The following is a 26,212-nucleotide window of genomic DNA, read 5'->3' as shown; positions in this document are numbered from 1 at the left end:
ACCAGAACCAGTCTTTGACTTGATGGCAGCTTGCCATGCCTTTAGGAATCAGAGGCTCCCACCAGAACTGGCCTATCTTGGTTGTTCTAGCCAGACTCCTTTCCCTGCTTTCTGCAAGTGTGTTATCTTCACTGCTGTAAGTGCGCAGTGTCTTACTGAGGTGTGACTTCAAAATTGCTTCTTGTTGGCAGTTTGAAACATGATTATGGGGATATAACCTGAGTCCCACTGTTAGAGGTTCCTGAAAAGGAAAAGAAGACATTGCAGAGGACATCCTATAGTAGTATGTAAACTGTGGTAGAATGCTGTTTGCAAAAGGGTGGCAGCTGAAATGTTTGTATGATCTGCATTTGTGTTTACACTGGTCCCATGTACGGGCGTATGACCGTGTAACTCATACGCATGAGGGCAGAGTTCTGTGCATATAGTAGATTTGTGTGTGCGGTTTGATAGACATCACGTCTCCCCACCCCCTTGTTAAACACAGCTCTTTTGTTACAGGAAGAGAAGTTTTGCTGTTCTTTTAAGCTCAGTTCTCTCTTGTTTTTTATTGCAGTACTTCATGAATGGCTTTCTGGGTTTACTGCGTAAGAAAATTCTTGCTGTTCAGAGTATTGTGGAAGAGAATTCCTCATCCAGCTGGCTACTCTGGTGCTGCGCTTGTTTAGCTTTTCTGATCTGACATACTTCTTCATAAAAAAGAAATACAGAAGCTGAGGCACACAAATCTGGCTGTTAGGCATATTGCATAGTACATTTTATTTATCAGTGTGCTTTCTGGTTGTTTTCTGTGGCAAGATAGCCAATGTGTCAGTTCCAAAAGTGGAGTCCTGTGGAGCCCCAGGCAGCTTATTTTGGTATAAAATCTCTCTTGCCAGCTGACAGTCCAGCCCCTGAGCAGTTTCATAGCTCTGTGAAACTGTCACCTGCTGCTTATTTGGCATCCAATATAACATCCAATAACTCTTGCTCAGTTAAATCTTGAATATTCTCCTTCTCACCAATGCCTGCTTTCTTGTGACTAATTATTCCATTTCCATTAGGAAATTGTACTATTGGAAGACCTCACATTTCTAATAATCTTGAGCTTCTTTTTATTTGGAAGAAACTTCTATATAGACATTGCAGAGGACATCCTGTGGTAGTGTGTAAAACTGAAGAGGGAAACATGTTCAGTAGTTGCGTTGTACGACTTAGCAGTTCAGGAACTTTGTGCTCTCTTGACTTGCCAGTTCTATCAGTGTCTCTTTTAGTGCCTCTTTTTCTGAATTGCTTCCGTGGATCAGAATCAAGCTATACCTTGTTTTTTTCTGTCATTTTAAGAAAAATTACATTCCAGTCATGTTCCCTGTGCTGTTCTTGGCAGTCAACGTGCTTGAAGTTGGCTTTTGACTTCCAAGAGTTGACAGAATGGTAATGGTCTTGAATATGATTTTTAAAAAAATGCAGTTGCAGAGGGAAAACAAGCATTAATATCAATCTACAAATTATAATTTGGAGAACTGAAAATCTTTACAGATTCCTAAACTGCAAGCTCCAAATGAAGCTTTTCCCACAGTCACGCACAAGAAGCAAATCCGTGGGTAGCTGTTTTACCAGTCTGGATGCCTATGGAGTTGCACTTTTTTTCCTCTCTTGCTAATCTCCTTTTCTTTTACAACTGCAACGAAGTGCCACGTTCCCCTCTGTCCAGCCACAGATGTTCAGCAATGACAGTCATTTCTTGGGCAGTCTCTAAAGCTAAACTACTTTCATCAACTGCTTTCCTTTCTCACTCATGGCACTTCTCTTAACCAACTTGTCTCTCAGACTCTTTTTCTCAGCATCACATCTCATTTCTTGTGTGCTGGTTACAGTTTCTTGAATTGCCTCTCCAGTATCATAAATTCCTGTTTGGGGTTTTTTTGTTGCTGTTGGTTGGTTGGTTTTTTTAAGCTTGCTTCTAAAACCCTGGTTCAGGCTTTGCTTACTTCCCTGGTCTGAAATAATCTGAATTTCCTCCTTAATGAGAACTGCAAGTTACTTTCAGTTTAGCACTGATTTTTTGTTTTTTCAGTTATTGTTCTGCCAAAGATTAGACTGCAGTCTTTGAAGAGTAGACAAGGAACAGGCAGACATTAATTTGAATTATGGACTTGAATTTATATTTCTGTTTCAGTTACTGTAGAAACTGGTTTGTTTGGGTGGTGTTGGTTTGTTTTTTGTTTGGTTGATTTTTTGGGGGTTTTTTTAGTGGTGGTTTTGAAGAAGACCCAATCATTGGATCTGTGTACTGAGTTATGAGGATGGCTTCCTTGGGCTCTCTGTGTGTTTGATGAAGATACAGAGAAGCTTTCCCCTGGGGCAAGGTAGCAATGACGTGTGCATTTGTTGTTCAGTACCTCCACCCTTGCTCAGCTGATGTTGGTTAAGACATGAAATGGTATCAGCAATGAGTTGCAATGATTTTGTCTTTTGTTTCTCAAAATAACAGTTGGCATCAGAAATGAAAGAAACGTCCTTGTCTGTTTAGTCTCCATGGAGGATTCTATACCAAAAGTATAGATGCAGAAATGATCTACAAGAAAATACGTTTAATTACAAGTACTTGTTTTGAGCTTAGTGAAGGAAGATAGGAGATCACAAAAACAGTGTACAAGAAGGGTTACATATTTGGGATGGGCGGCATTTGACTCCCTTTGTGGTATTGATGGATATACTTTGAGAAGTGAATTGGACCTCACTTCTTAATTCTGCTTCTTAAAGTGGGATTATAACTATAGGGGTCAGGCAGTGGAGTAGGTTCATATTTCAAGTGTCAATTAACATGAAGGGAGAATTGAAGTATGCCTTTCTCGTGTAAATAGCCAGGCATTTCTCTTCTGTAAATAGATGTTATCCTCTAACTGTGCTTTCTCCTTCATGTGCTGAGATGTTTTAAGAAAGCTTACACTTGTTTGACTACCAGATAAGCAAGGAAATTATTGAAAACAGGTTTAACCTGGGGTATTTTTCCTCTGATGCTTTGCGTGCTGACCTAAAAGAATCACAGTCCAAGATAATAGGTACTGTAAATCAGTCTTCAACTGCATTAATTATTTTCCCAGCTACCTGTCAGTTGTGCTTAGTCCTGGTGAATTAATCAAGTGGCCATATTATGTAGGCCTTTCTCCTCTGTCAGTTAGACTTGTATCACTGTTCTCTTCATGTGGAGATGTATAATGAAAAGAATGGAAAGTGTTTAATAAGTAAAAACTGCTTGTTTTATTCCAAAACAGACTTAAAGAGGTGTGTCTTACACTTTGCTACTGCATGGGATAGACAGGAAAAGTTGGTAGCGGAGCTGTGTAGATTCCAGATACCTGTATGGTATGGAAGCACTGATGGTTGTGTACTTTTTACAGGAGCGTGTCAGCAGTGTTGTGTGGTACTGTACCAGTGCACCTTCTCCACCACCACACCCCTTACTGCTGCCTCTAATGGTATAATTTCACTATTAAGGACATTTTTCAGAGAGAGAGACATGGAAGGATACAAACTCTGTTCTTATTTGTTCCTTGAGTGATGCTCATGATTAACTAACACTTTGCTTTCAGGAATAGATTTTAATTCTTGACCTTCTAGAGCCTTTGAAAAATGTAGAATATTTTATTTTGCTATGCTTAATATAATTAGGCAGTTGTGTATGAATTATGTTCACATGATGCGTGGACATGCATCTGTTCTTAGTGCTTTCTGGTTTTATGTCGTCTCCTAGAGATGCCATGTTTGTTTTATTTAAATGGAAAAAGAGTTCTTAATTTCTCAGAAAATTTATCATTTTTGCTTCACAGAAGAGCATGGACACCAGTAAGAAGACAGAACCTCCTTTATCTGTAGAAATGGTACAACAAAGGGCCAATCCTGATCGCAGTCCTTCAGCATCGATTTATGTTCCAGAGCAAGGTGGCTACAAAGAGAAATTTGTAAATGCTGTGGAAGATAAGTATAAATGTGAAAAATGTCACCTCATCTTATGCAATCCTAAACAGACTGAATGCGGACACAGGTTCTGCGAGACCTGCATGAATGCCTTGCTAAGGTATGTTTTTTGTTGTGACAGAACACATTGATGCCTTTAAATCTTGTGAACTGCTGAAAATAGCATGGACACCATTGTAGTTTTAGGAATACATTAAGCTAATGGCCTGGCTCGAAGCAGCCTTCTGCTTGTTGCTTGCTTGATTATTTGTCATCCATATGCTGCTGCAAACATTTGTGTTCTGTTCTGGGTTAGAGTGAGACAACTAAGCTTTCTATAAATATTGTTGAGATGGTTATTAAAGTGGTTTAATCCCATGTAGCAATGTGTTAGGTTAGAATTTCATTGTCTGTGGAGCCTAGACTGAGTAGCTATTTCACATGACTGCTAACAGCCCCTTGCTGTGGGCCCAGCCTTGAAGTTGAGTGGTGGGACCTTTGGATAAATGTAACTGCTTGGGGAGCTTCCTTCCCCTGGAACCCTTCTAGCTGTACTTTGTTTTGCGGATTCCAGTAGGGTCAGGAAAGCTGGCTTCTCTGGTACTGAGGTGTTTGGGCCAGAGTGCAAATTGTGTGAGTGAATGTTACAGACATAAAATGAATGCTGAGAGATGCAATCTTTCCCAGTCTAGGTGAGAATAAAAGTGAGGGTATTCAAGGGGTATCTAGCTTTTAAGAAGTATCTGTGCATCAGTAGAAGTATATTTCTTTGCCTCTCAACTTCAATACATTGCTACTGATTGTATTCAGCGGTGTGATTTCAAAACTTGGTCTAATGTTTGGAGACCATTCTGTGACCTTTAATCTCCTGGGGTAAATAAGCAGTCAGCACTTCCATTTACTACTGGGATAGCAGAGATACGGAAGAGGTTGAGCTCACTGGATATTGCACACTGGCCTGCTAACAGAGAGAGCATTTGACTTTGGGAGGTCTTGATGATCTCCTGTTTACTTTTTATGACTATCCTGACTCTAGGTATTAGTGTATATTTCACTTGGAAATACTGTAATCTCAGGTAGATATAAATCAAGACTACAGGCAGCATGGCAAAAGAGATTGGAGAATATTACATTACTCTTGTCTCATGATAAAAAGTGACCTCTGTACTTTGCAAATAAAAGAGTCTGTAACTCCCTAATCCACTCGCCTAGGTTTTATGCTACAGCATGTCAAGTTTAAAATGATAAAATCCCCACCAGCTTTTCTTTCAATACACATTTTCAGGTGAGGTGTAGTTTGTATTTAAGAAATGCAGTTATTTCTTTCTGAATATATGTTTTTGGAAGACTCTTACATGGTTAATAACAGTGACTGCAGAAAAGCAAACACCTGCCATGCTTGGATGTGTGCAGATGGACAGAACAGATCCTTAACAATCTAAACAGTAACAATTCTGGCATTGCTGGAATCTGGGCAGTTTTCCTTCCCTGCTGTGAGACATGCACATGTGCTTATTACAGTACAGTGCAGCTAGAATATGTGTAATTTTACCTTCCTGACTTTCCAGCTGGTCTGTTCTTGTAAGGGACACATGGGTAAGACCATCTACCACACTGATCTTTCATTTGAGTTATTTTACTATATCAAAGTGCTTGTTGCAAACAAATGCTTTATTAAAAATAAATTTACGTATTTTTTTAGAAATAAAAAGTGTGCCATAAAACTGGAAGCAAAATACATTTACGTTGCTTCTGTATTTGGCACAGAAATTTTTCATTCAGTGTTGATATGCTGCTGCACACACACACTGATTACATGCTAGCAGCTTCTGTTCCAGGGTTATTTGAGGACAAAGAATTGGGAGTCAGTGTAGATAATGCAGTAAAGATGTCTGCTCAGTATGCAGTAGTAGTTTGAAATAGCAAGTGGGATGCTTGAGTGGATTCAGCAAAAGCAAGGAAAGCATGACGTTAAACACTATGTGCCCTCAAGTAAATAAGCAGTCAGCCCCCCTTTTTTTTCTTTTTCTTTTTTTTTTTTTTTTTTTAACTTAAGAAAAATATTACAGATTGAAGCTGCAAGGTAGTTAAGATACTCGGAAATGAGACACAGAATGGTCAGTTCAAGGAGCAGAAGCCAGTGAGATGATTTGAAATAACCATACTGATTGTATAACATAATCAATCTTTTTTAGCCTTTTATGTTGATTTGCACTGCTGCTGGCAGCTGCAACTTACATAGCCTGTCAATGAGTTGCTTTACAAAAGATTTTACCTAGCTCTTACATACTGATTTTCCTCCATAGATCATGGTGCTTTACAAGGGAGATCAGTATGACTGTTCCCATTTCACATGGGGAAAAGGAGCTAAAAAGGAATGAAAGGATTTATACTATGACACGTAGCAGGTCAGAATCAGAAACAGCTGTAGGACCACAGGTTTCCTACATTCCAGTTCAATTTCTATCCATAGACTGCTCTGTTCCTCAACCTACCTGTTGTCTAAGAGATCACAAGTTTGGTAATTAGATTACCAAAACAACTTCAGGGCAATAGTTCAGGTAAAGGAGGGAACAAGGGTCTGTAACAGTTGCTAAAACCAGAACAGACTTGAGGGAGATAGACATAATTTTTTTTTTTTTACCCTAAAAGGATGTATAATTGACTGCCAGAGAAAGAAAAGTTTAATTAGGTGTTGTTTTAAAAAGGGCTGGGTAATTGAAGAGACAATATTTTACCTGTTTGCACAGATTGAAAAGTGATGAAAATTGTGGATCAGGTGCAGACTGTAAAATAGGGAATGACTTTTGCTACATTGAAAAAAACCACTGTACACTTGGCTGGGGCATTGTGGTAGTCTTGTTTCCTTGGGAATGGATGACGTTAAACACTGCTGTCCACTGAAAACTCAGTGTTCAGATTGTTTTGAAATAACATCATGTTATCTAATTATAGTGAACTGCATCCACTTTTAATGATTTTAAAATATATTGAATAATCGTAACTAAGTGCCTCAAACAGAAGTTTTTGTATTACAAAAATTCAGGTGAGTTAAAATAGTTTTTCTGTTCTCTCTTCTCTCTAGTTCTTCTAGTCCAAAATGTACAGCGTGTCAAGAAAGCATAGTAAAAGATAAGGTATTGTTAAAATTGTTTCTATTTCAAGAGTATTGAATTGTGTGGCATACGTAAGATGTGTTACTGCTTTGTGATAATGATTTCATAAGCCTAATAACCTACCTGAGGAAGATAGTTTCGTTACAAAACGTAAACCATGTATTTTATATAGAAGGACAGCTCATTTTTACTGTTTAACCACAAGGTAGAAAACAACATGTCATCTTCATCCCTAATGGTCCAGCCCGGTGTCACATCTTCGTTTCCATAGCTGGGAACTGCAGCAACACATTGCAGTTGTTCTCCCATCAACTGGGAGGACGATAATATTTGATACATCTCCCATCAGCTGGGAGGATGATAATAAAATACTGTATTTCTGTAGGTGCAGAGATGTGACAGATGTAGGCAACCCTTACTCCTGATTCAGCTCCAGACCAGTGTCTACTGTTTCACTAATCTGTTTTTACAGTGTGTTGTTTGGTGAACCTTGCTGGAACCAGAACAGTGTAGAGTTACAGTAACTGTAATAGAATCTGAGTTTTTTTATATGGATAAGTTATTTCCCTGGTACCCTCTTTACTGTTTTTTCATAGCAAAACTTTGTGTGGCCTTTGAAAGGTTGGGGGTAGAGAAAATTCTTTTTTACTTAGTATGTGGCTTATGCAGGTTTTACGTTAGGGTTTTTTTTAAGTGTTTAGTAAATTCTTTGTTTTAGTAGTCTTCCCTGTCTTAATAAACACCTCTAATAGTTAGAATTTTCAAGAAAAGGTTAGTGGCTACATTAGTCTCTCCTTGTCTTAACACAAAATAGTTCTCTGAAAAGTGCTCAGTCTAATTCAGTTTTGACATGGATGGGCTCTCCAGGAGCTCAGACTCCGGGATGCCTACTTTATTTGTTGTTTTAACTGACTTTCTAGCTCCCAGTATACATAAATATGGACATTTGTTATGAAACTTAAAATATCTCTAAAATAGGAGGACATGAAGAGCAGTGTATATTAAATACATGTTAGACTAACTGTGTAAGTTAGTGATTTTCATGAAACTGGAAACCTCTCTCTTCCCATAGAACGCCGATGTCCAAAATCACTGAAGAGCTTTTAGACAGTGTTGGCCAAACTGTTTAAAAATTGTCTTCTTACATTAACTTCAGTCAGCAAAACTGCACCTAGTAACATTGTGAATTACTTTGGAAAAAATACTCCACTGCTGGAAATGGATTATTCAGATGAGATTTGTTGATTCATTAAACTTAGCATATGCATCTGAAAAGTAAACAGAAATCAGTGACCTGTGTCAGATGAGATCGAATGAGAATGATTGCAGCATTTCCTTCTGATGCATTGAGCATTTCCTTCGTTTCCACTGAAACTGGGGATAGATTCATAGTCAGTGTGGACAGATCTGATTGTTTGTTGTTGTTGTTAAATGTTAACATGCAGAACCATTCTGTAATTACAGTAACCCTGCAGTGTACACACTATCACAGAACTCTGTTTGTCAGAGAAGTAATCATAGGTTGAGCTTGGTTCTTTGGTATTTTTTAATGGTCATGAAAACAATTGCAAAATAACTAGAAGTTTTTATCCCTTTGTTTTGGACTTCAAATAGTAGTAACGGTCTTCAATCCTTATCTCCAGTCCCTGCCATTAGCAATGGGGCTTCTTCAGAGTGCAGTTGTGTTGTCTCTTTACCTTTTATGAGGTGTCATCCATAAAAGGTGAAAAGTCCAAGTCTTGAGCTCTCTATTTCTAACCCTTTGTGGTTCTATTATAGACAAAAAATACTGGAAAGGCTTATAAACATAAAAATGGAGAGATAGTTAAAGCCTGCTTATCTGTGAAATAATAAACCTTCTCCAGTCTAAGACCTTTAGAAAAGTCTTTAATTATGTGTTGCCACTGAAAGGTGAGTAGATGTTCCAACTAACCAGTCTAGTCACTGTGGGACTGCCTTCCATGAAATCCTTCCTCTGTGCTTTGGCTCTTTTTTGTCTATAGGTATTGTGTCTAATACACCAGCTTCCAAAACAATGTGGAAAGTTCTAGCTTATGCTGGCCTATAATGGCAAGCAAATAGCAAAAAAAATTAGTCCTTTCTTGTACCTTTCCCTTTATTGTATTTATAGTAAAAGTGAAACAGTAGTAGAGCATCTGTCCAAATATTCTCGTTCACTAGGCTGCTTCATAGTGGAGGAATCTGTGATGTGCACATTCAAGAAAAATTGAATGGTAGAATTTTATTTCTGGCACATAAAGCTAGAATGAAATGACACTGCTGTAGCCAAACTGCATGGCTTCTACTTTATTTGAATTTGCATATCTTGAGTGGTTTTAAATTTCTAAAATGAAGGGGTTTTTCATTTTTCAGGTATTTAAAGATAATTGTTGCAGAAGAGAACTACTTGCCCTTCAAATATACTGCAGAAATGAAAACAAGGGCTGTAAAGAACAACTATCTTTGGGTCAGTTACTGGTAAGTAATCTAACATAGTCATAAGCTTCCTGTTGAGTTAAAGAATTAGAAGAAATCTTGCAAATTAAAACCTCAGTCCATTTGTTGACTTACTCACACTAAGTAATCTGATTTATAAATGTTGGAATAGAGTTAAATTGATTTGAAACTTATCTTTTTGATAAGCTGTAAGGAATTTTACTCAAAAATCATGTCACTGTGTGACACTAAAGCTCAGAAATATAAATGCGTGAAGCAAATGGGAACTGGAGGAAGAACTAAAATTGGGAAAAATCTTAATGTGTACTTTACAAATGTGATAAATTTGAATTCCTTTCTGGTGTGTTTTTATTTTTATTTACCAGTCTTGATCCTCTCATGTAAGTGGTGGTTTATGTGTGGAGTTAAACCTTTGGCTTCTCAAGACTTGTACAAAATGACTTGTAGCTTTATTTCATGAAGGCATAACATAGCAGTAATCCAGTAATTTAACAGTTGGAAGAGATGGCTACACAGCAGTGTGCAGTGAGATGTGTAGGTGCTTAAACTTGCTTTGAATGAGCAAGCTCTCATACTTAAACAACTTAAAGCAGTGTTTGTGTTTATGTGGAGTGATATACCTCGGAAAAGAATGCTTACCTTTTGCTTAAATAGCCCATGTGGAATTTTGAACTATGGCAGAATGCTTTTAGTATAAAAGTAGCTTGGTATGTCTATACTACAGTGAAATTTACTGTCTAGGTAAAATGGAGTGTAAAGTCAGAATTGTATTCCTGAGTAACGTTAGTGTTTGCTCTTGCGCAATATAGTGCACAAAATAACTTTGCTTACTTTGATTCTGAAGTTATTTAATGTGAGATGTCTCAAAGGATAGAAGATATGCACAAAACTTAGTTGGCTTGACTATTTTTTTTTTCTTTCAGATGCATTTGAAAACTGATTGTCAGTTTGAAGAACTCTCGTGTCCTCGTGCTGATTGCAAAGAAAAAATACTGAGAAAAGATTTGCCAGACCATGTAGAGAAGACCTGTAAATACCGGGAGACAACCTGTAAATACTGTAAAAGCCAAGTCCCAATGATTATGTTGCAGGTGCAGTATTTTCTTATGTATATAGAACAACATTCCATACGTTAATGTGGAATAATAACTGTTACTGTGCTTCTATGTAGCTGCCAGTAAAACCTTGATGTCTCAGCCAGAATTAGCAAGTCAAAAAAGAAAATAGTCTGACTTTCAAAACACTTTATTTTTCTGCAGAAACACCATCTACCCCACTGTCTGGGAAACATTTTCTTTTTTTCTGATGTTCAGATACTGCATTTAAAAAAAAATCAGACCCACTGAATAATATTGATACTAAAATATTTTTTGCTGTCCTTTTTTATTTTGCTTAAGTTGATATAATAAATGCAACTACCATGATAACAATTACATATTGTGCAGGAAAAACATAAGCATAGCAATTGACTGGAGAAATAGCATCTTTCTATATAATCTTTCTGGGATACTGTGTGATCTGTTATGAGAGGAAAGGAGGAAACAATGTAAAAATAAATTGTGTCTTGGCATAACCAGCAAGGGTATACGACAGGCCTAGGCAGAGTAAATGCTGTTCTTGGCATGTGAGTAGGCTGTCTGATAAGCAGCATGTTGTGAGTTATAAGTATATAGCAAAGGTTGAGAAAGCCCTACTTACTTTACACATAGAATCGTAGCTTCACTGTGTTTGCGTTATCTCGCGTTGAACTCTATTATGCTGAATCTCTCGTAATGTCATTTTAATCTTTTTTTAATTGTTTACATAGTTTCCATAGTTTGATAGTCTTGGATTTTAGGCCTTCTTAGTGTAGTAAGAGTGATAAGATTTTTTAATATTCATTTGTATTCTTGTGTATTGTTTGTTAGGTGAAGTCTCACAATGATAAGAAGCATTCTTTGCTCAGAGATGTCATAGGAGCAATGTAGTTAAATTTTTGAGAGTCTGTAAATCATCCTTACGTTTTCAGGAACATAGAACTCTTGTTTTAGTTTAAGAGGTTTCTCTTATCAGATGTTGATGGATTTAACATGTATGAAGTATTTGATCTATCAGTAGCTTTCAATATATTCAGAAGCTGAGACAAGTTTTAGTCTGTCAGATTTTTAATTCACAGCAAAACCTATTTTAGAAATACGTGTTGGAAACAAGAATGGCATATTACTCTGAATTACAGAAAAGAGTGATTGTAAATAAAGTGATTGTTCTCCAAAATCTTAAGTGATGGAATTCTGACTTGCTTTAAGAGCTAATAGAACCATGAAGTAATAGAACCGATAAGCCATTATCCAGAGAGCCACAGAGGTTTGTTAAAACTTGGTGTTATGTTGAGATGTCACTATTTTGATTGTATTAAAGTAGGTACCACTATTCACCTGCCTTTAGAAGTTCTAAACAAATCCATGTTTGTAAATCAGAACATGTCCAAGCAGTGCTACACGTTCTCATGTTATTATTGGTTTATATGTTTCAGTACATAGAAAAAGGACCGTTTTTCTTCCACGGTGCTTTAAGGGTGCAGAAAGCTCTTCAATTAGAAGATTAGCACCATTTGAATTTTTGTTTTAGTAGATTTTTAAAAGTTCAGTGATTATAGAAATGCAGATGGCTTTATTTGTTGTAGCCTGCTTACCTCTTTGTACTTTGGTAATGAGAATCAGAAGCTTAATGAGACTACATTTGAATGAAGGGCTCCTTTTGACTTCTCATTTGAGTTTTGTCACCCAGAGCTTGAGTTCATCTCTAGCTTCTGTAGCCTAAAATTTTCTCTAATGAATAATGACTGAAGCAGGCCTCAGTGACTTGAACTGAAAATGGAGATAGAGGGAGCATACCGAGAAAAAAGGTATGCAAATAGAAACAAAAATAATTTTACCAGAGCACATATGGTTCATGTCTTCATAGAATCCCATGACCCGTGGGGTAGGAAATCCCCGTTGTTGGAGGCAGACTATTTAGTTAACGATATTAGTATGCATTTTTTTTAAATTGCATTTGTCTTGCCTGCATTGTCACTAGGTGAGTTAACTTCTTAATTTATTTTCTTTGGTTTCAGCAATCTAAAAAGTTGTGTTTTTGTCACAAAACTACATTTTCCATCCTGTAACTCCTAGCAGATAAAGATGGTGCATGGTTAAAACAGAAATCAGTAGCCTAAAATTCTTCTGAATCACTGTATTTTCTTTTGTGGCTAATCCATAAAACTACTTGGAAGTGCTTCTCCTGTGAAGTAACATACTTGGGCATCAGCAGTGTGCTATGGATGTGGAAGGCCAGTGTTCCTTAGTGCCTAGGCTCTTTACTATCACCCTGGCTATAAAAAGGCTGTCCCAGGCAGACCCTGCTGAGGCAATCTGGACTGTACTCTTGAGTCTGAAATATGGCCGAGCTGGCTGTGACAGCCACTGGGGAAGACACAAGGTGACACACTGTCACCTTGCTCCCTTGTTGCTGCTCTGGAACCAGTTCCAGTGTGTCTCTGACTTCTCTGGGCAACCACATTAATATCCTGCCTTCCCCCTGTCCCTGCCAGGTGCCCTGTGTTACCCATGTGTTATGCTGTATGTGGCTTTTGGTTTTGTGTGAATTTAGCTGGTCAGTAGGAAGCGCATCCTGCCACTGGAATGGGATTACTCTGGTATATCCTGAAGTCATTGGAAAGGCTCCCCTTGGTTTCAGTGGGTGGGCCCTGGGATGTGGAGGAGAACTGGAGAGAGGGCTGAGAAGAAGTTGCATGTTGCCTTTTTATCATGAACCAAGAGTCAGTGTCAGAGTCTTGGCCAGCTAGTTTGGGTAGGTGAGCTAAAATTAGGGAATGATGTTGTTAAAAGGGAGTATTTTTTTTCTAGTTTTGTAGTTGATAAACCATTGAAGTTTGTAGGGCAGTAGGCTCCTAAAGCTGCACAGTAGTGTGTGATGTCTCTCTTCAACCCAACTGCAGATGTGTTCAGAATGAACACATGGCCTCCTCGCCCAGGTCCAGTTCTTGAGTCTGAGCAGAGTTGGCCCTATGGACCATTGCTTATCAGAAGAGTACCATAGTCACCCTGATGTAGGTTACTCTGGGGAGAGGTGGTGTCCATCTGTTGGCATTGCTCCTGGTTGATTATCCATGTCCTGATGGGGAGGGACTGAAGCTAGCTTCTCACCCCCACATTTTGGGAGGCTGTCCCAGCTCTCTGGCTAAGGAGCAATTTAGGCTTCCTTGCTTTCTGTCACTGTGACTATCTACATGTGCTGCACCAAGTGGACTAGTGCAAACAGCAGGGTGGCAGGATAGACTTGCTTCAGAAAAACATACCTGATAATCTGCTTTTAAAAGTGAGGATTTTCAATATACATTTTCAAATATTGGCATATTTATGACAGAGTTCTGAACCAAGGCCTTTCAAGTCTCAGAGCTTGGGTCTCCTTTATGTCTTGGTTTGTTTCAAAAAATATACATCATTACTGGGCAGAAAGGGCATGCTATTCGTTCTTTCTTTTCTACCAGGCTTATAAATCTAGACCTTTGTTTCCTTTGCTTTTCTTAAGTATCAGGAGTGAAACAGTTTGTTTCAAGTTGAATGAGACATACCAGTTGACAGGAAATTACTTTTTTTTTTCTAGGTTTTTCTTCTTGTTGAGAAAAACTGAGAAGAAATGTAAATTCAATTAGCTTAGGCCTGATTTTCTTCTCTCCCTATGGTGATATGGTTTGACAGCTATACTGAAGTATCTGTCATAATCTAGATTCAGATCACAGTGCCTGCCCAGCATCATAATAAAATTTCAACATCTCTTTGAACTTTGGGTGTATAACAGTGAGACTTAGTATCAGATGTTTGACAATCAAAATCAGGAAATAATTGGAAGGGGAGTATCCATACGCAGGAAAGAGAGATTCCCTGAGAGTGGACAATATATGTTTCTGAAGATCTTTTCCATGCACTGTGTACCTTCACTGAAAAGGACATGTGCAGTGGTTCTGCTCGCTCTTAAAGCTGCCCATTTTTGTGAGTAATTCTTGGGGAAGAAAATTTGACTTACGTTATTGTTTCATTGCTCTAAGTAAAAACAATAAAATGGAAAGCAAATAGATTTACTCTGTGTGGGAAAACACGAGAAAACCCTTATTTTTGCTTCAGAATATCAACACATCTATCAAAAGCATAAACTGATGTTTGAGTAATTGCAGTTCTGTAACTGCACAATTGGGAGAAACATTGAAAAAATCTTGTGTGTTTTTTTTAATTATTGTAGGATGCTTTTCTTTGCAGGTAAGTCCTCTCCGTAATTTCAGAGTAAGAGCTGATTTGTGGTTTGTTTGCTTTTTCCTCTGTAGAAACACGAAGATACAGACTGCCCGTGTGTCATGGTTTCATGTCCTCATAAATGTAGTGTTAAGACACTCATGAGGAGCGAGGTAAGAAGTCATGCCCAGTGTTGTGCTGAAAAATTAAATAATTTTTTTAGTAAGATCTCGCAAGAATTTTGCCAGAAGCCATTTCCTTATTAAAATGTGAGATCTAAAGAAAAGCTTTTTCTACCACACAGTTAAGTGTGATAACACTCAAATATTTTCAGTGATTTCTTGAATAACTATTTAAAAAGAAATAGTTTCTTAGTTTTGTGTCATCATTACACTTGGCTTGTCCAAGATTAGTGCATGTTTTTCTTGCTTTGATTTTTACTAGCTCTCCCCCTGCCCTTCCCCCATTTGAAGCATTTGTTGAGCACAATTGAGCAGCATCTTGGGATAGTTAGCTTATATTTTAAAATAAAAAGAGAGAATTAAAATTTAGTACACATTGACAAGAGTTAGTAAAGACTAGGGAAAAAAATGATATAAATGTGTAGAATCATTCCATGAGGAAACTTAAATTATAATTAAATCTGTTAAATTTGGGAAAAAATAGTAACTGACAAATAATTAGCATAAGATACAGGGTAATATAAGTACAACATTCCAACAGCCAGATGCAACAGTGCATAAAAATTTATCTTAGTGTATGGAAGCTTGCAGTAATATATAGACCAGAGTTAAAAAAAATCAAAACCTGTCTTGTTTGAACAGATCCATGTTCTTGTACTTTAAAAGATACAAGTAGCATCTGTCAAAGTTGATGTGGGTTATTTTTTCCTAAAAATAGAACTTACTCACCAAGGATGAGGAAGAGCTTATTTAAGTCTTCAGCATTCTGTAAGCTTCACTTAAGAAAAGTTAAGTTCCTCATCTGAGGATAATCTTATCTCTTTTCAATGATAGTTACTTCCTGAGTTGGATTTGTAATTTTTTTTCAGTTTACACTTGTAAATTATTAATCATGTCATAGTGCACAAGGCACATAAGGCACCTTCCAAACATGGAGACAGCCTTGTCCCCCAGGATAATGAAATATAAAATAGTGATAGATACTGTGCCTATTAAGAGAAACTGAGCTGCTAAGAAAAGAGAAAATACGTGTGCTGAGCCAGTTCTGTTGGTGCTTACTTCTGAGTTTACATCCTGGTTCTGGAGCAGTTAGGCATATTCTTATATCTTGACTTTGAGAAGAGGTATATCTGGGTGCTTATAAGAATTGACCCATTAAAGCCTAGGTTGTTACACATACAGTCAGAATTGAATTCTGAAACCGTTGGTAGAAACAACTTTAAACAGTCATCTTGCACTGCATCATCTGTTGCTGTATGTTGCTTAATTTTTTTCTGATACTGTGAAAATGTATATATTTACTTATCTGCATGGTTAGGGACCACAACTGTAATGCAGAAAATGGGAAAATGCCTGCCTAACAGTTTGAGAAAATTCTGTAGTGTACAAGTTAATATCTTATTGTAGAATAAAAGGCAATTTTTCATGTTTAATTCGTAACTCTTTGGTAGACTTCTAGTTTTGAGAAGTTGAAAATGTGGCATTCTTGTGAAGCCATGTCTCTTTCTTACTTGGTCTTATTTTTTTCTGAATCATGTGTCTTTTGAAACTACACTGTGAATTTTTATAGATAGGGTTTAGAACATAATAGGTGCATATCAGAGATGAGGGACCGCCTGCATCTCGGTATCAGATTTTAAAGACTGTCCTGTCTGTTCCAGAGTGACAGGTTCAAAGCAGAATTGGTTCACCACTTCTTTCCATGAGGTGGATGAGCAGTCATGTGGGGCTAGTGGTGTGGGTATTTCAAATGAGATTTTGAAACCCAAAAGGGTGATGCCAGCTGAGGAGCTAGACTCTAGCTCCTGTCTGCTTTGTGGGGAATACAAACTGCAGATCTTGTTGTTAGAGTGTTTGTTGCACTATCCTTTCCAAAAATGGCTCTTTGCTCCAACTTTTAGGCAGTTTGCATCCAGCTGCTAGCAGCATTCTGTGCTGCCATGGCTGCTGTCTGTGTATCTGTATATGCTTCTGCAAATTGGTTTATTTTTAAATGAAAAGTGGTCTATGTTCATAATAATCCAAGATATTGGAATAAATCTCAATCTGTGAAAAATGCAGGCATTTTACTAATCAGTTTTAATCCTGTGTACTGCATTTTATTAAAGTCACTTAACTGTACCTATTCTAAAGCTCTTTGTCTGTTTCATGCAGTACTTGTTTAGTCTTTTTTGTGTAATTTAACCATTAAATTTAGGCATGAGAATTGCATGTTATGTTTTGAAAAATTAGTTCCATGAAATTAGGATTACAAAGTATATACTTTACTACAGTGAAACTGATCTTAAGACTAACTCAGAACACCAGTAAAAAATAACTTATTGAGAAAAGAGAAGTCATTCACTAAAGTAAAATTGAAATTATGTAAATAATTGTAGAGTGTGTTCTTTATGTTTGCTTTTTTAAAATTGGGTTGCCTATTGAAACAGTCTTTAGTAGAAGTTTCACTGTATATTAAATGTATCACACTGTATACTGTATTGGCATGTACGTGTGGTTTACATATGTGTATATATAGTATATTTGCACTTTAGGTCAGACTGGAGAAAATATACACGTGTGTTGTATGTTCTGCAAACAGCACACAATACAAACCTGGTAACCTGTGCCCTGTATGTTTTTAGCATTATCATGCAAACGTCTTTTGCCGAAACTCACATTTTTTTCCTATTGCAGTTGAATGCACATTTGTCAGAATGTATTAATGCCCCAAGTACCTGTAGTTTTAAGCGTTATGGCTGCACTTTTCAGGTCAGTATATAACAATTATACTTCCCAATTGATGAAAGTCTGCAAATAGAACCTAACTCTTTGGCATGAAAGTTCTGGACTTCTCTAGTCTCGATTGAGAAAACATCATCCAGTTGCACCAAGTGATTATGCAGCAGATGCTTGGGTTTACATTTTAAAAATGAACAGTGTATAAAGCCCACACGTTCCTGCAGTGGTTTGGGAGTTCAGCTATTAGGTGCATCTTGTTGAAATAGGAATATGGTACATTTGAAGAACTTTTTAACTTAAAATAAGAGGAAAGTCACTTTTGTTCTTCAGAAAATAGACTAGTAACTTCAGTTGTTTCTATGAAACTATTTATTTTCTTGAGCTAAGTATGTTTATATTTTCTCTCATTAGTGTATCTTAATACATTTATTAAGGTTAAACATAGGTTAGCATACTTAAAACATGTATTTTATGTGCATTCATATGTCTGTGTGCACATAGGTGTATAATCAAAGCATAGCATTACATTTATTTGAGAAAAAAAAAGTTTTAGATTTTAATCCTGGCAATCCCTGCAATATTAAAAAAAAAAAAAACAAAAAACAACCAAACCTCAAAGTTTAGTTTCAGTAGTATTATTACAGTCTCTTCCAATATTCTGCTTCCCTTACCATAGATCTTGGGGAATTTGGACACTTATATAATGAAGAGATTGGTAAGGAAATTTCAGAAACTGCTGACAGGAAAAAATGGAGTTTATCAGATAGTGTGATTGATTTGTTAGCCCATGATAATTTAGAGACATACACTGTAAGCAGCAACACTTCTCGATAAACCATTTCCTGCAGGTATTTCCAGGTTCTTAAATAATGAGCATTCATCATTTTAAGCGTTAACAATAATGCTCTTAGAGATAAAACTGATCAATGCTGTAACCCTGCCCACTGTTCTGTCGTATGCATTGCCATTCATTTTATGTATGTATATGTGTGCATATATGTACATATATCCACATATATATTTTTAGTATTTTATATAGAGTACATACCTTGAGGATCATTGAAACCTTTTCAGTTGCTTTGCAGCATACCTTACCTTCAAAGCTAGTATGCTCTGCATTGCAAAGCACTTACTGAAGTAGGTCTAATGCAACACAATACAAATAAAGAAACTAGTATGGTCTGCATCTTATGTACTCTGTATATGATCTATGTGTGTTCTGTAAACTTTTTATATAGTGGTTATTTGTAACAGCATTTATAGGTTGTGCAGAGGCAGCATATCTGAACATCATAGAGCAATCATGGTAACATCTTAGGATGACAAACTAGGCATTGTAATATCTCTCAAAGTAGTTTATAAAGCTGGCAGTTTCCAGTGATGATAAAATTATCTTAAATATTTGTCTTTAATACTCAGCTGAGGGAAAGCTTAGTGCTTATGAAGCTGTTCATGAAATACAACAGAAGTTTTGAATTATGGTTTGGGGAATTGGACATCTTAGGTTTTGTATGACTCAAGAGTTTTATTGAGCTTTATTTAGTGTAAAGCTACACAGAAGACTCTCAAATACAATTCATTTTGTAAATCTTGTTCATCTTTATTGTCTCTGATGTATCAAGTACGCTGAATGGAGATATATGGCAGTTGTATAAAACACTTGCTATATTAAATGTATTTCTGACTTCTGTAAATTCCCAAGTAGGTTTCCCTTCTCTCTACAGCTTTGCAACATGCATCCGTGAACCAAAATATGTAGTGTTGGTTCGATGTCTTGATATACTCTTTCTTTGTAGGTTTAAAAGAAGTGGAATTGGCTAAAATGTATAAATTCTTTGTTGTCACAGGGAACAAACCAACAAATTAAAGCACATGAAGCCAGCTCAGCAGTGCAGCATGTTAACTTATTGAAAGAGTGGAGCAATGCTCTAGAAAATAAGGTATATCTTCTACTCACTTCTAATTTTCATTGATTTCTTAAATCATAGAAAAGTACTGGAAGAAGCACTTTTTTTCTGTTTAACAGCTGTTGAACAGTACAGCTAAAGCACTAGTAGGCTCCAAAAGCAATCAAGCCATTTAGCATATCTGGTACCTTTGTTACAATAAAATGCTGTGAGAAACTTGGCTTCACAAGTCCATATAGAATTTTCCTCACTGGTAACTTAATTAAACACTTTTTTTCACATAGATAAACAGTCCAGTCTTAAATTTCCTCTCTGAGCTGCCTTCTTACAAAAGGGAAGGTTCAGAAAGCTATGGCAGCGCTGAGAGCTGTGTTTTTGATACCTCAGTATTTTTCCAGAGATGACATGATTAGCAATACCATGTAATAAAACAGTTATTTTATTTATTTTTGTTCTTGCTCTCCAAACTTCATGACCTGCAAAGGTTAATTAAATTAAACATATTATAACTCATGGGCATGATGATTCTGCTTTACTGCTAGTCCAGAATGAAGTTCATGTTGCAGTGCTTCCTTGTGTGTCCTGGTTTTAGAATGTTTGGTATTTGGGAGATGCTGGAAATGTATCAGTATCAGCTACAATCTTGTGAATTATTTGAATGACTTAAATTTTATGTGGAGAACAGATGGTTAAGGCTTTGATTTAAAAATGTAAAACTTCAGAACAAATCACTGTTTTCTTAAATATTTCGAAAAAGATTACTTTTTACATAGTCATTAAAATAATTCTTCTGCTTTTTCGGGGGGAAAAAAAAAAATCCCAGAATTACTAAACTATTCTACAAATGCAGGCAGAAGAGTCAGGATCCCCTTCAGATTTTTCTAGAATGAGTTAAATAAGAGTAACAGTTCCAGTGTAAGCTCAGTGGCAGTTAAGGTATGTGTGGCTTGTGACATCTGTCATCTCACAACAGACCGCTAGCTTGAGTTTAGCAAGCTCTGTCTAGAAAGCATATGCCCTTTTTGGCCTACAGTGATCTCTCATGCATGGGTTTCCAGCAAGGTCCTGCAGCTGCAGGAAGCATAGTTTTAAAGCAGAAGTTAGCAGGAACAGCAAAATATGATTTTGTCCCCAGCACTTTTGTCCCTGGACTGCTTGTTTTTGAACTTGAAGCCTCATAAGGAAACCATTGAACTTGGGAGAGGTCTAGCATAGGTTTTTTTTTAGATAGAATTTTTATTACATCAGTAATTCTTAGTTCAGTGATTGAACTTAAGAATACTTAAGTTTGCTTTTGCACTCAAATCTCTTTGTTAATGTAGGAATTGTACAATTTTTTTTTAACAGATACAAATTCATATCCTTAGTTCTTTTTTTATGAAACTGATTAAAACTGTGCAATTTATTTTACATCATAGGAAAAAAAAAATACATTCCCTGTGACTTCCAGAATAGATCATGTTCTGCCTTTTGTCAGTGTCCTGAGAGGTGCTTTGTCATTTAAAAAATGCCCAGCAGTTCTATGTTTGTCTCTTACAGAGCTAAGAGAACATACACTTTACTACTTTTATGTTCAATTTTTGTTTTAACTTTCATTTAGGACATAGCTGCTCATCATTGTTTGTCCTTTTTTTTTTTTTTTTTTTTCCCTTTTCACTTCCTGCTTTGTAGACTTCTTCCTATTCATAATAAAGAGTTGAATCACTGGAAATCCCAAGACCGTGCCAAATTACCAGAATAGCTAACCACATATCATATGTCAGTGACTTTATTCTAGTGAAGGGTAACAAAATGATTTGTAACTTCATTGAATGTTGTTCTCTTCTTTGAGAAAAAAAGAATGATCAGTGCACTGAAGAACAACAGTGCAAAGTTAACTTAGCTGATGAATGTCACAGCAATCTTGGCTCTGCTAAAGTCAGTGGAATTCTTGTCACTGGTTTCTGCAGGCTCAAGATTTTGTTAGGGGTACTCGCTGTGATATGTATGGGGGAGGAAAGGAGAAGTTGCCTTCTCCCAGTCACCGTGTTCTTTACCAGGGCTTGTGGAGTGTGCAGACTGAAAGTCTTCAGAACCGCAAAGCTTGCGTTAAGTTATGAGTTTGGTATTTGAGTGGTGCTATTGGCAAAGAAAAATAAGAGAAGATCAGTATCGAAACTTTGTAGGGTGAGATTAAAATTCTGTGTTTTGTTCACTCTGTGATGGGACAGACTTGCAGACTGAACTCCCACAGGTTTTGTGATGTTGGAAACAATGAGTTGAACATAATTTTGTGGCTTCGTCGTCACGTTCTTAAAGAAATCTGGTATAAACTTTTTTCAGTTTTAATATGTGACTTAAATATGGTACCTGTTTTAATCCAATTCTTTGTGGCATAAAGTTTCTTCCATTCTTTATAGTAAGCAATAATAAGCAATAGCTTAATTGGAAAACCTGCTGGATAAGGGCATGCTTTATCCTAGGAATATTTTAAATATGACAAGGAAGTAAAGGAAGCTGATTGATGCAGTTTCTAAATAGATGTTTTGTTTCCTTTACCCCATTTTTTAACTGAAGTTCCAAAGACTTATGCCAAATGCAATTGGGAAACTATATTTAGTGTTAAAGATTTCTTATTCACAAATTACCACCAAACTACAATTACTGACTTAGCAGTGACAGTTCTGCATGATTAAGGGCTGCAGGACATAATTCTGTTTTTCTTGTGTTCTGTAAAACTGCGTGGAAAATCTCAGTACAAGACAGGACCACATTTTATAACTTGTACAAAAATGGAAATGTAATGCTAGTGACACAGACTGTAACTGCCTTATGATTGGGAGGCCTGGGGAGGAAACAATGAGAAACAGGGAATGTAAAGATCACAATTAACTAAAGAACTCTGATTCACTAAGGAAAAGGAAGACGTAAAAAAAATAAAGTGGCTGCCCAGCAGATCTGAAATATGTGGGAGGCAGGGGTACTAGTTTAATTTTAAACACATTATTGAAAAATTTCATTGAAAATGCATTCCTTTAGCCCCAGGATTGTTTCTCTCTCTGCACTGACAAAATTAGCTTTGTCTCATTTCTGTTGAGCCTCTTCTACCAGTTTCTCCATATATAAAATGCAAAACTAATGTACCTGTGTATATGCACAGATGCTATGCTCTGTTGAAAAGCAGATATACACATATATTATGGTATCTTTATATTTTTGGGCCTCTGTCTGGTGAACCTGCTGAATGCTTGTGGACTTTGGCAGTCCTTTGTCTAGTTTAGGCTACTATAGAGATTGAAATAGGTTACCTTTTTAAATAGGCTAGCTTCTTCAGTATGGGAATGCAGTGACACAGAAGTGATTTGACTGTGTCTGATTAGAGGGCAGTTAAGTGGAATTCTGCAGTGGTACCCACATCAGAGGTAAAAATGGCCTGACCTCAAACTAGCATCTGTATTGAAGGTGGTGGTGTAGATTTTTCGGGGAACATGAAGCATACAAGTAATTAATATTAATATGGAACGTTTGTCAAGTTTTTTCTGGATCAAAAATGGTGCTGCTTCTTAGCCATATGAAGATCTATCTGTGGAACTAGTCAGGGCATGTCCAAATGTCATTTTGTGTTAAGTTCTTTGTTTTCTACGTTTTTTGCTACTGAATAATCTTGCCTGGGGAAAAAATAGATTTAACAAAAAACCAACCTACCCTTTCCCCAAACCACATTAATGAACAGAGCACAAAATAGTGTGGCAGGGAATATATAGTGTACTACTTTGCTTCCAAAGCAGATATATGATATTCTTCTAACAGGGCTCATGTTTTAAAATCAGAATTAGTCACTAATGAATGAATTCATAAAATGTCAATACAGAGAGAGAATATAATCCACAGCCTGTAGCTCTTTAGTCTTTCCTACTAGGAGGCACCACTGGATTTTCCTTCAAATGCATGGATCCCTTCTCTATTCACTCATTTCAGGAGTTTTCATCACCATCACATTCTGTGAAGCTAAGCCAATCCCATCCAGATGATGTTTTCCCTTAAATTTGCTATAAATGAGGATAGATTGGAGTAGGTGGGGAAGATTAATGTTTCCCTTTCCCAACTAGCTTTTCTCTGGTATTCCTTCTGTGCAGGGCTCAAGTTCTTAACACTGATCTAGAGCTAAATAGGTGGTTTCTTCTGAACTCCAAGCAACTCCCAACTCAGTTAGTAGAAACCAGGAGACCAAGCCATTAAATACTATTTTGCTTAGACACAAGTTCTTCTGCTGTTTATGTATCCCATCTGCACTTTCATTAGCCAAAGTTGTACCAGTACTATGCTGTGGAGGTGCAAAAGTACCTTTGAGAAGATTGGGGTTTATTTATTTATTTGCAAAACATGGAGAGAGATTTTACTAGGATTTCATCCCTTTCTTGTGTATAAGATAGTTCGAAACTAATGAAGTTATAGGTATTTTTAATAAACTTTGGCAGGAGTAATTGTAGAATTTTTTCCAGGTGGCCTTGCTCCAGAATGAAAGTTTGGAAAAGAACAAGAGTATACAAACTTTACATAATCAGATTTGTAGCTTTGAAATAGAAATTGAAAGACAGAAGGAAATGCTGCGGAATAATGAATCTAAAATACTTCATTTACAGGTAAGAAATTTAGACTCTCCCCATTAAAGCAGAAATGGTAGTACCTTCCGTTCTGTGCCTTTACACTTGTGAAGCGAGGTATTCCAATTAAAAAGGGGGGGAGGAGAGTTTGGTTTGTTGGAGTAAGATACTTCACTAAAACACTGCAGTTGCCTAGCCTGTGTTAAAACAAAACCCCAGTTTAAAAAGGGAAAAGACTGAAAACAAAATTACGCATCTTATGTGAAGAATATTTGTAATTATTTTTTCTTCTCTGCAAAGCATTACTGCTTGAGGAACTACTGTCAAAATGGAGGAGAGGATTAGCACCTTAAAACTGTCATATGTATAATGTACATTTCTGCTTGCTGAGATTTAAAAAAAAAAATCATGGATGAGATCAGTCTGGTGTGAAATTAATCCAAATGTAGTACAATGCATTTGAACACACTTTTTAAAAATCCATGTTTCTGTTGTCCTCCTTCTGAGGAAAATGTATCTAATTACTGCTTTGCCAGTAGTTCTGAGTTTCTTATTCTGTGGTCTGAATCACCTGGCTAGAAGCCAACATCAAACTAGAAATCCTCTGGCTGCACTAGCATGGTGCTTAGCCCAAGATGAAACTCTTCGTTTTGCATTTGGAGCTGACTTGGACTGTGGAAGCTGGGAATCTGTGTTAGCTTGCGTGATACTAACTGCAGTTAGGGACATCTCAGGAGATATTTAGGAAGATGTTATGAAGATATCGTTCACACATTATTTTAGTATGTCTGCTGCTAAAATATCAGATACCTGCTTTAGCATACAGCTTAAAGGAATGCACTATTCACTTCACATATTAAACTGCAAATGTTGATACTCAAGAAAGATATAAGTATCCAGACGAACATGGCTAAAATTCAAAGGGTAGCTCATTAAAGAACTCAGAGCCTTGAGACCACCCTCAATGTTGGTTTATAAGGAAATGTTTAAGTTTGGCAACAGTAACATTTCTCCTTATAGCACTTATTTCTTTCCCTGTTCTACCCACGTAGTAACCAGTTTATCCTGCCTTAGTCATTGTTATTTGGTCTAATGATAGTCTGGGATATGGCTGCATGCTTCCAGTATTGCATTCTGACACTGGGAAGCTAATCCTTGTACGTATTGATATTGCTGATTGAATCTACCAGGAGGTAAGTTAATTTGTAGGCTTGGGGTTTTTACACATGCTGTCTCAATAACCGGTGATGAGAGGGGAAATGGAAAGAACACAGAGCAGTTTTTCATGATTGTTTTGATGACAGATTGCAGTATCTTTTATTTCCTCAAGCTGTAAGTATTATCAAAATCAGTTTTCAAGTTGTTTATGTTAAAAAAACCCTCAAAAAACCCAAAAAAACCCAAACAAACCACAAACCAATATGGTTGGCAGATTCCAACAGGTGGCTTTTTGGTGGTAGGAAATATTGGAGAGGATCTGTTTTCTTTTCCCTCCATCTACCCTCCTCAACCTTTACTACTTCTTGCCAGATATTTTAGTTCAGTTATGTTTTACTGTTTAGCTGTGTTTTACAGCTATTTCAACCTGATTCCTTCCAGTTATTGGAACCTACTGGTTCAGTCAGAATGTTAAGGGAATCCTGGAAACACACCTCAACTTGTTTTTTGCTGGACAGTAGCCTCCTTCTGTTACCTGCTAGGAGCTGAAGGAATTTGTTACCTGTTGTGAGCCATTCTTTTCCTGGGTTACACTGAGCAGCCATGGCTATACCAGAGCCACAGATATTTCCAGTGTAGAACTAGCCAGGACAGGTCTGGACAAGTGTTAATTGGATAGCCCCCCAAAGTCCTATGCATGCTAGTGATTTCTAGTACAGTTTCAGTATTAGTTGTCATGTAACCTTCTTTGGCTCGGGAACAGCTCTTCTACTGAGCACAACTGGCATCATCTGCACTGTGAGGCATTTAACACAGCCCGTGTCAATGCATCAAAGGTGGCTGGGCACTGGCAGGAACCTCAACCTTGAGATGTTTTGA

General features: G+C 37.0%; 1 protein-coding gene across 2 annotated transcripts in view; it reads left to right on the top strand.

Annotated features, from left to right (window-relative positions):
* The first annotated feature begins 3,818 nt into the window (after positions 1–3,818).
* The window catches only part of TRAF3 (TNF receptor associated factor 3), a 27,635-nt gene continuing 5,241 nt past the window's right edge, over positions 3,819–26,212 (top strand). Inside the window, exons 1-8 of one of the 2 annotated variants that reach the window (XM_010171133.1) lie at positions 3,819–4,060; positions 7,025–7,076; positions 9,429–9,533; positions 10,436–10,603; positions 14,875–14,955; positions 17,641–17,715; positions 19,533–19,625; positions 24,074–24,214. In XM_010171133.1, coding sequence (XP_010169435.1) covers positions 3,819–4,060; positions 7,025–7,076; positions 9,429–9,533; positions 10,436–10,603; positions 14,875–14,955; positions 17,641–17,715; positions 19,533–19,625; positions 24,074–24,214 — 957 coding nt within the window. The remainder of the gene's footprint in view (positions 4,061–7,024; positions 7,077–9,428; positions 9,534–10,435; positions 10,604–14,874; positions 14,956–17,640; positions 17,716–19,532; positions 19,626–24,073; positions 24,215–26,212) is intronic. The other variant, XM_029085743.1, reaches the window with a different exon arrangement.

This window comes from Antrostomus carolinensis, unplaced genomic scaffold (assembly GCF_000700745.2).
Source record: "Antrostomus carolinensis isolate BGI_N321 unplaced genomic scaffold, ASM70074v2 scaffold6167, whole genome shotgun sequence".
In the NCBI taxonomy this organism is placed as follows: domain Eukaryota; kingdom Metazoa; phylum Chordata; class Aves; order Caprimulgiformes; family Caprimulgidae; genus Antrostomus; species Antrostomus carolinensis.
The sequence above is the reverse complement of the archived record's forward strand: the minus strand, read 5'-3'. Positions and strand labels throughout refer to the sequence as shown.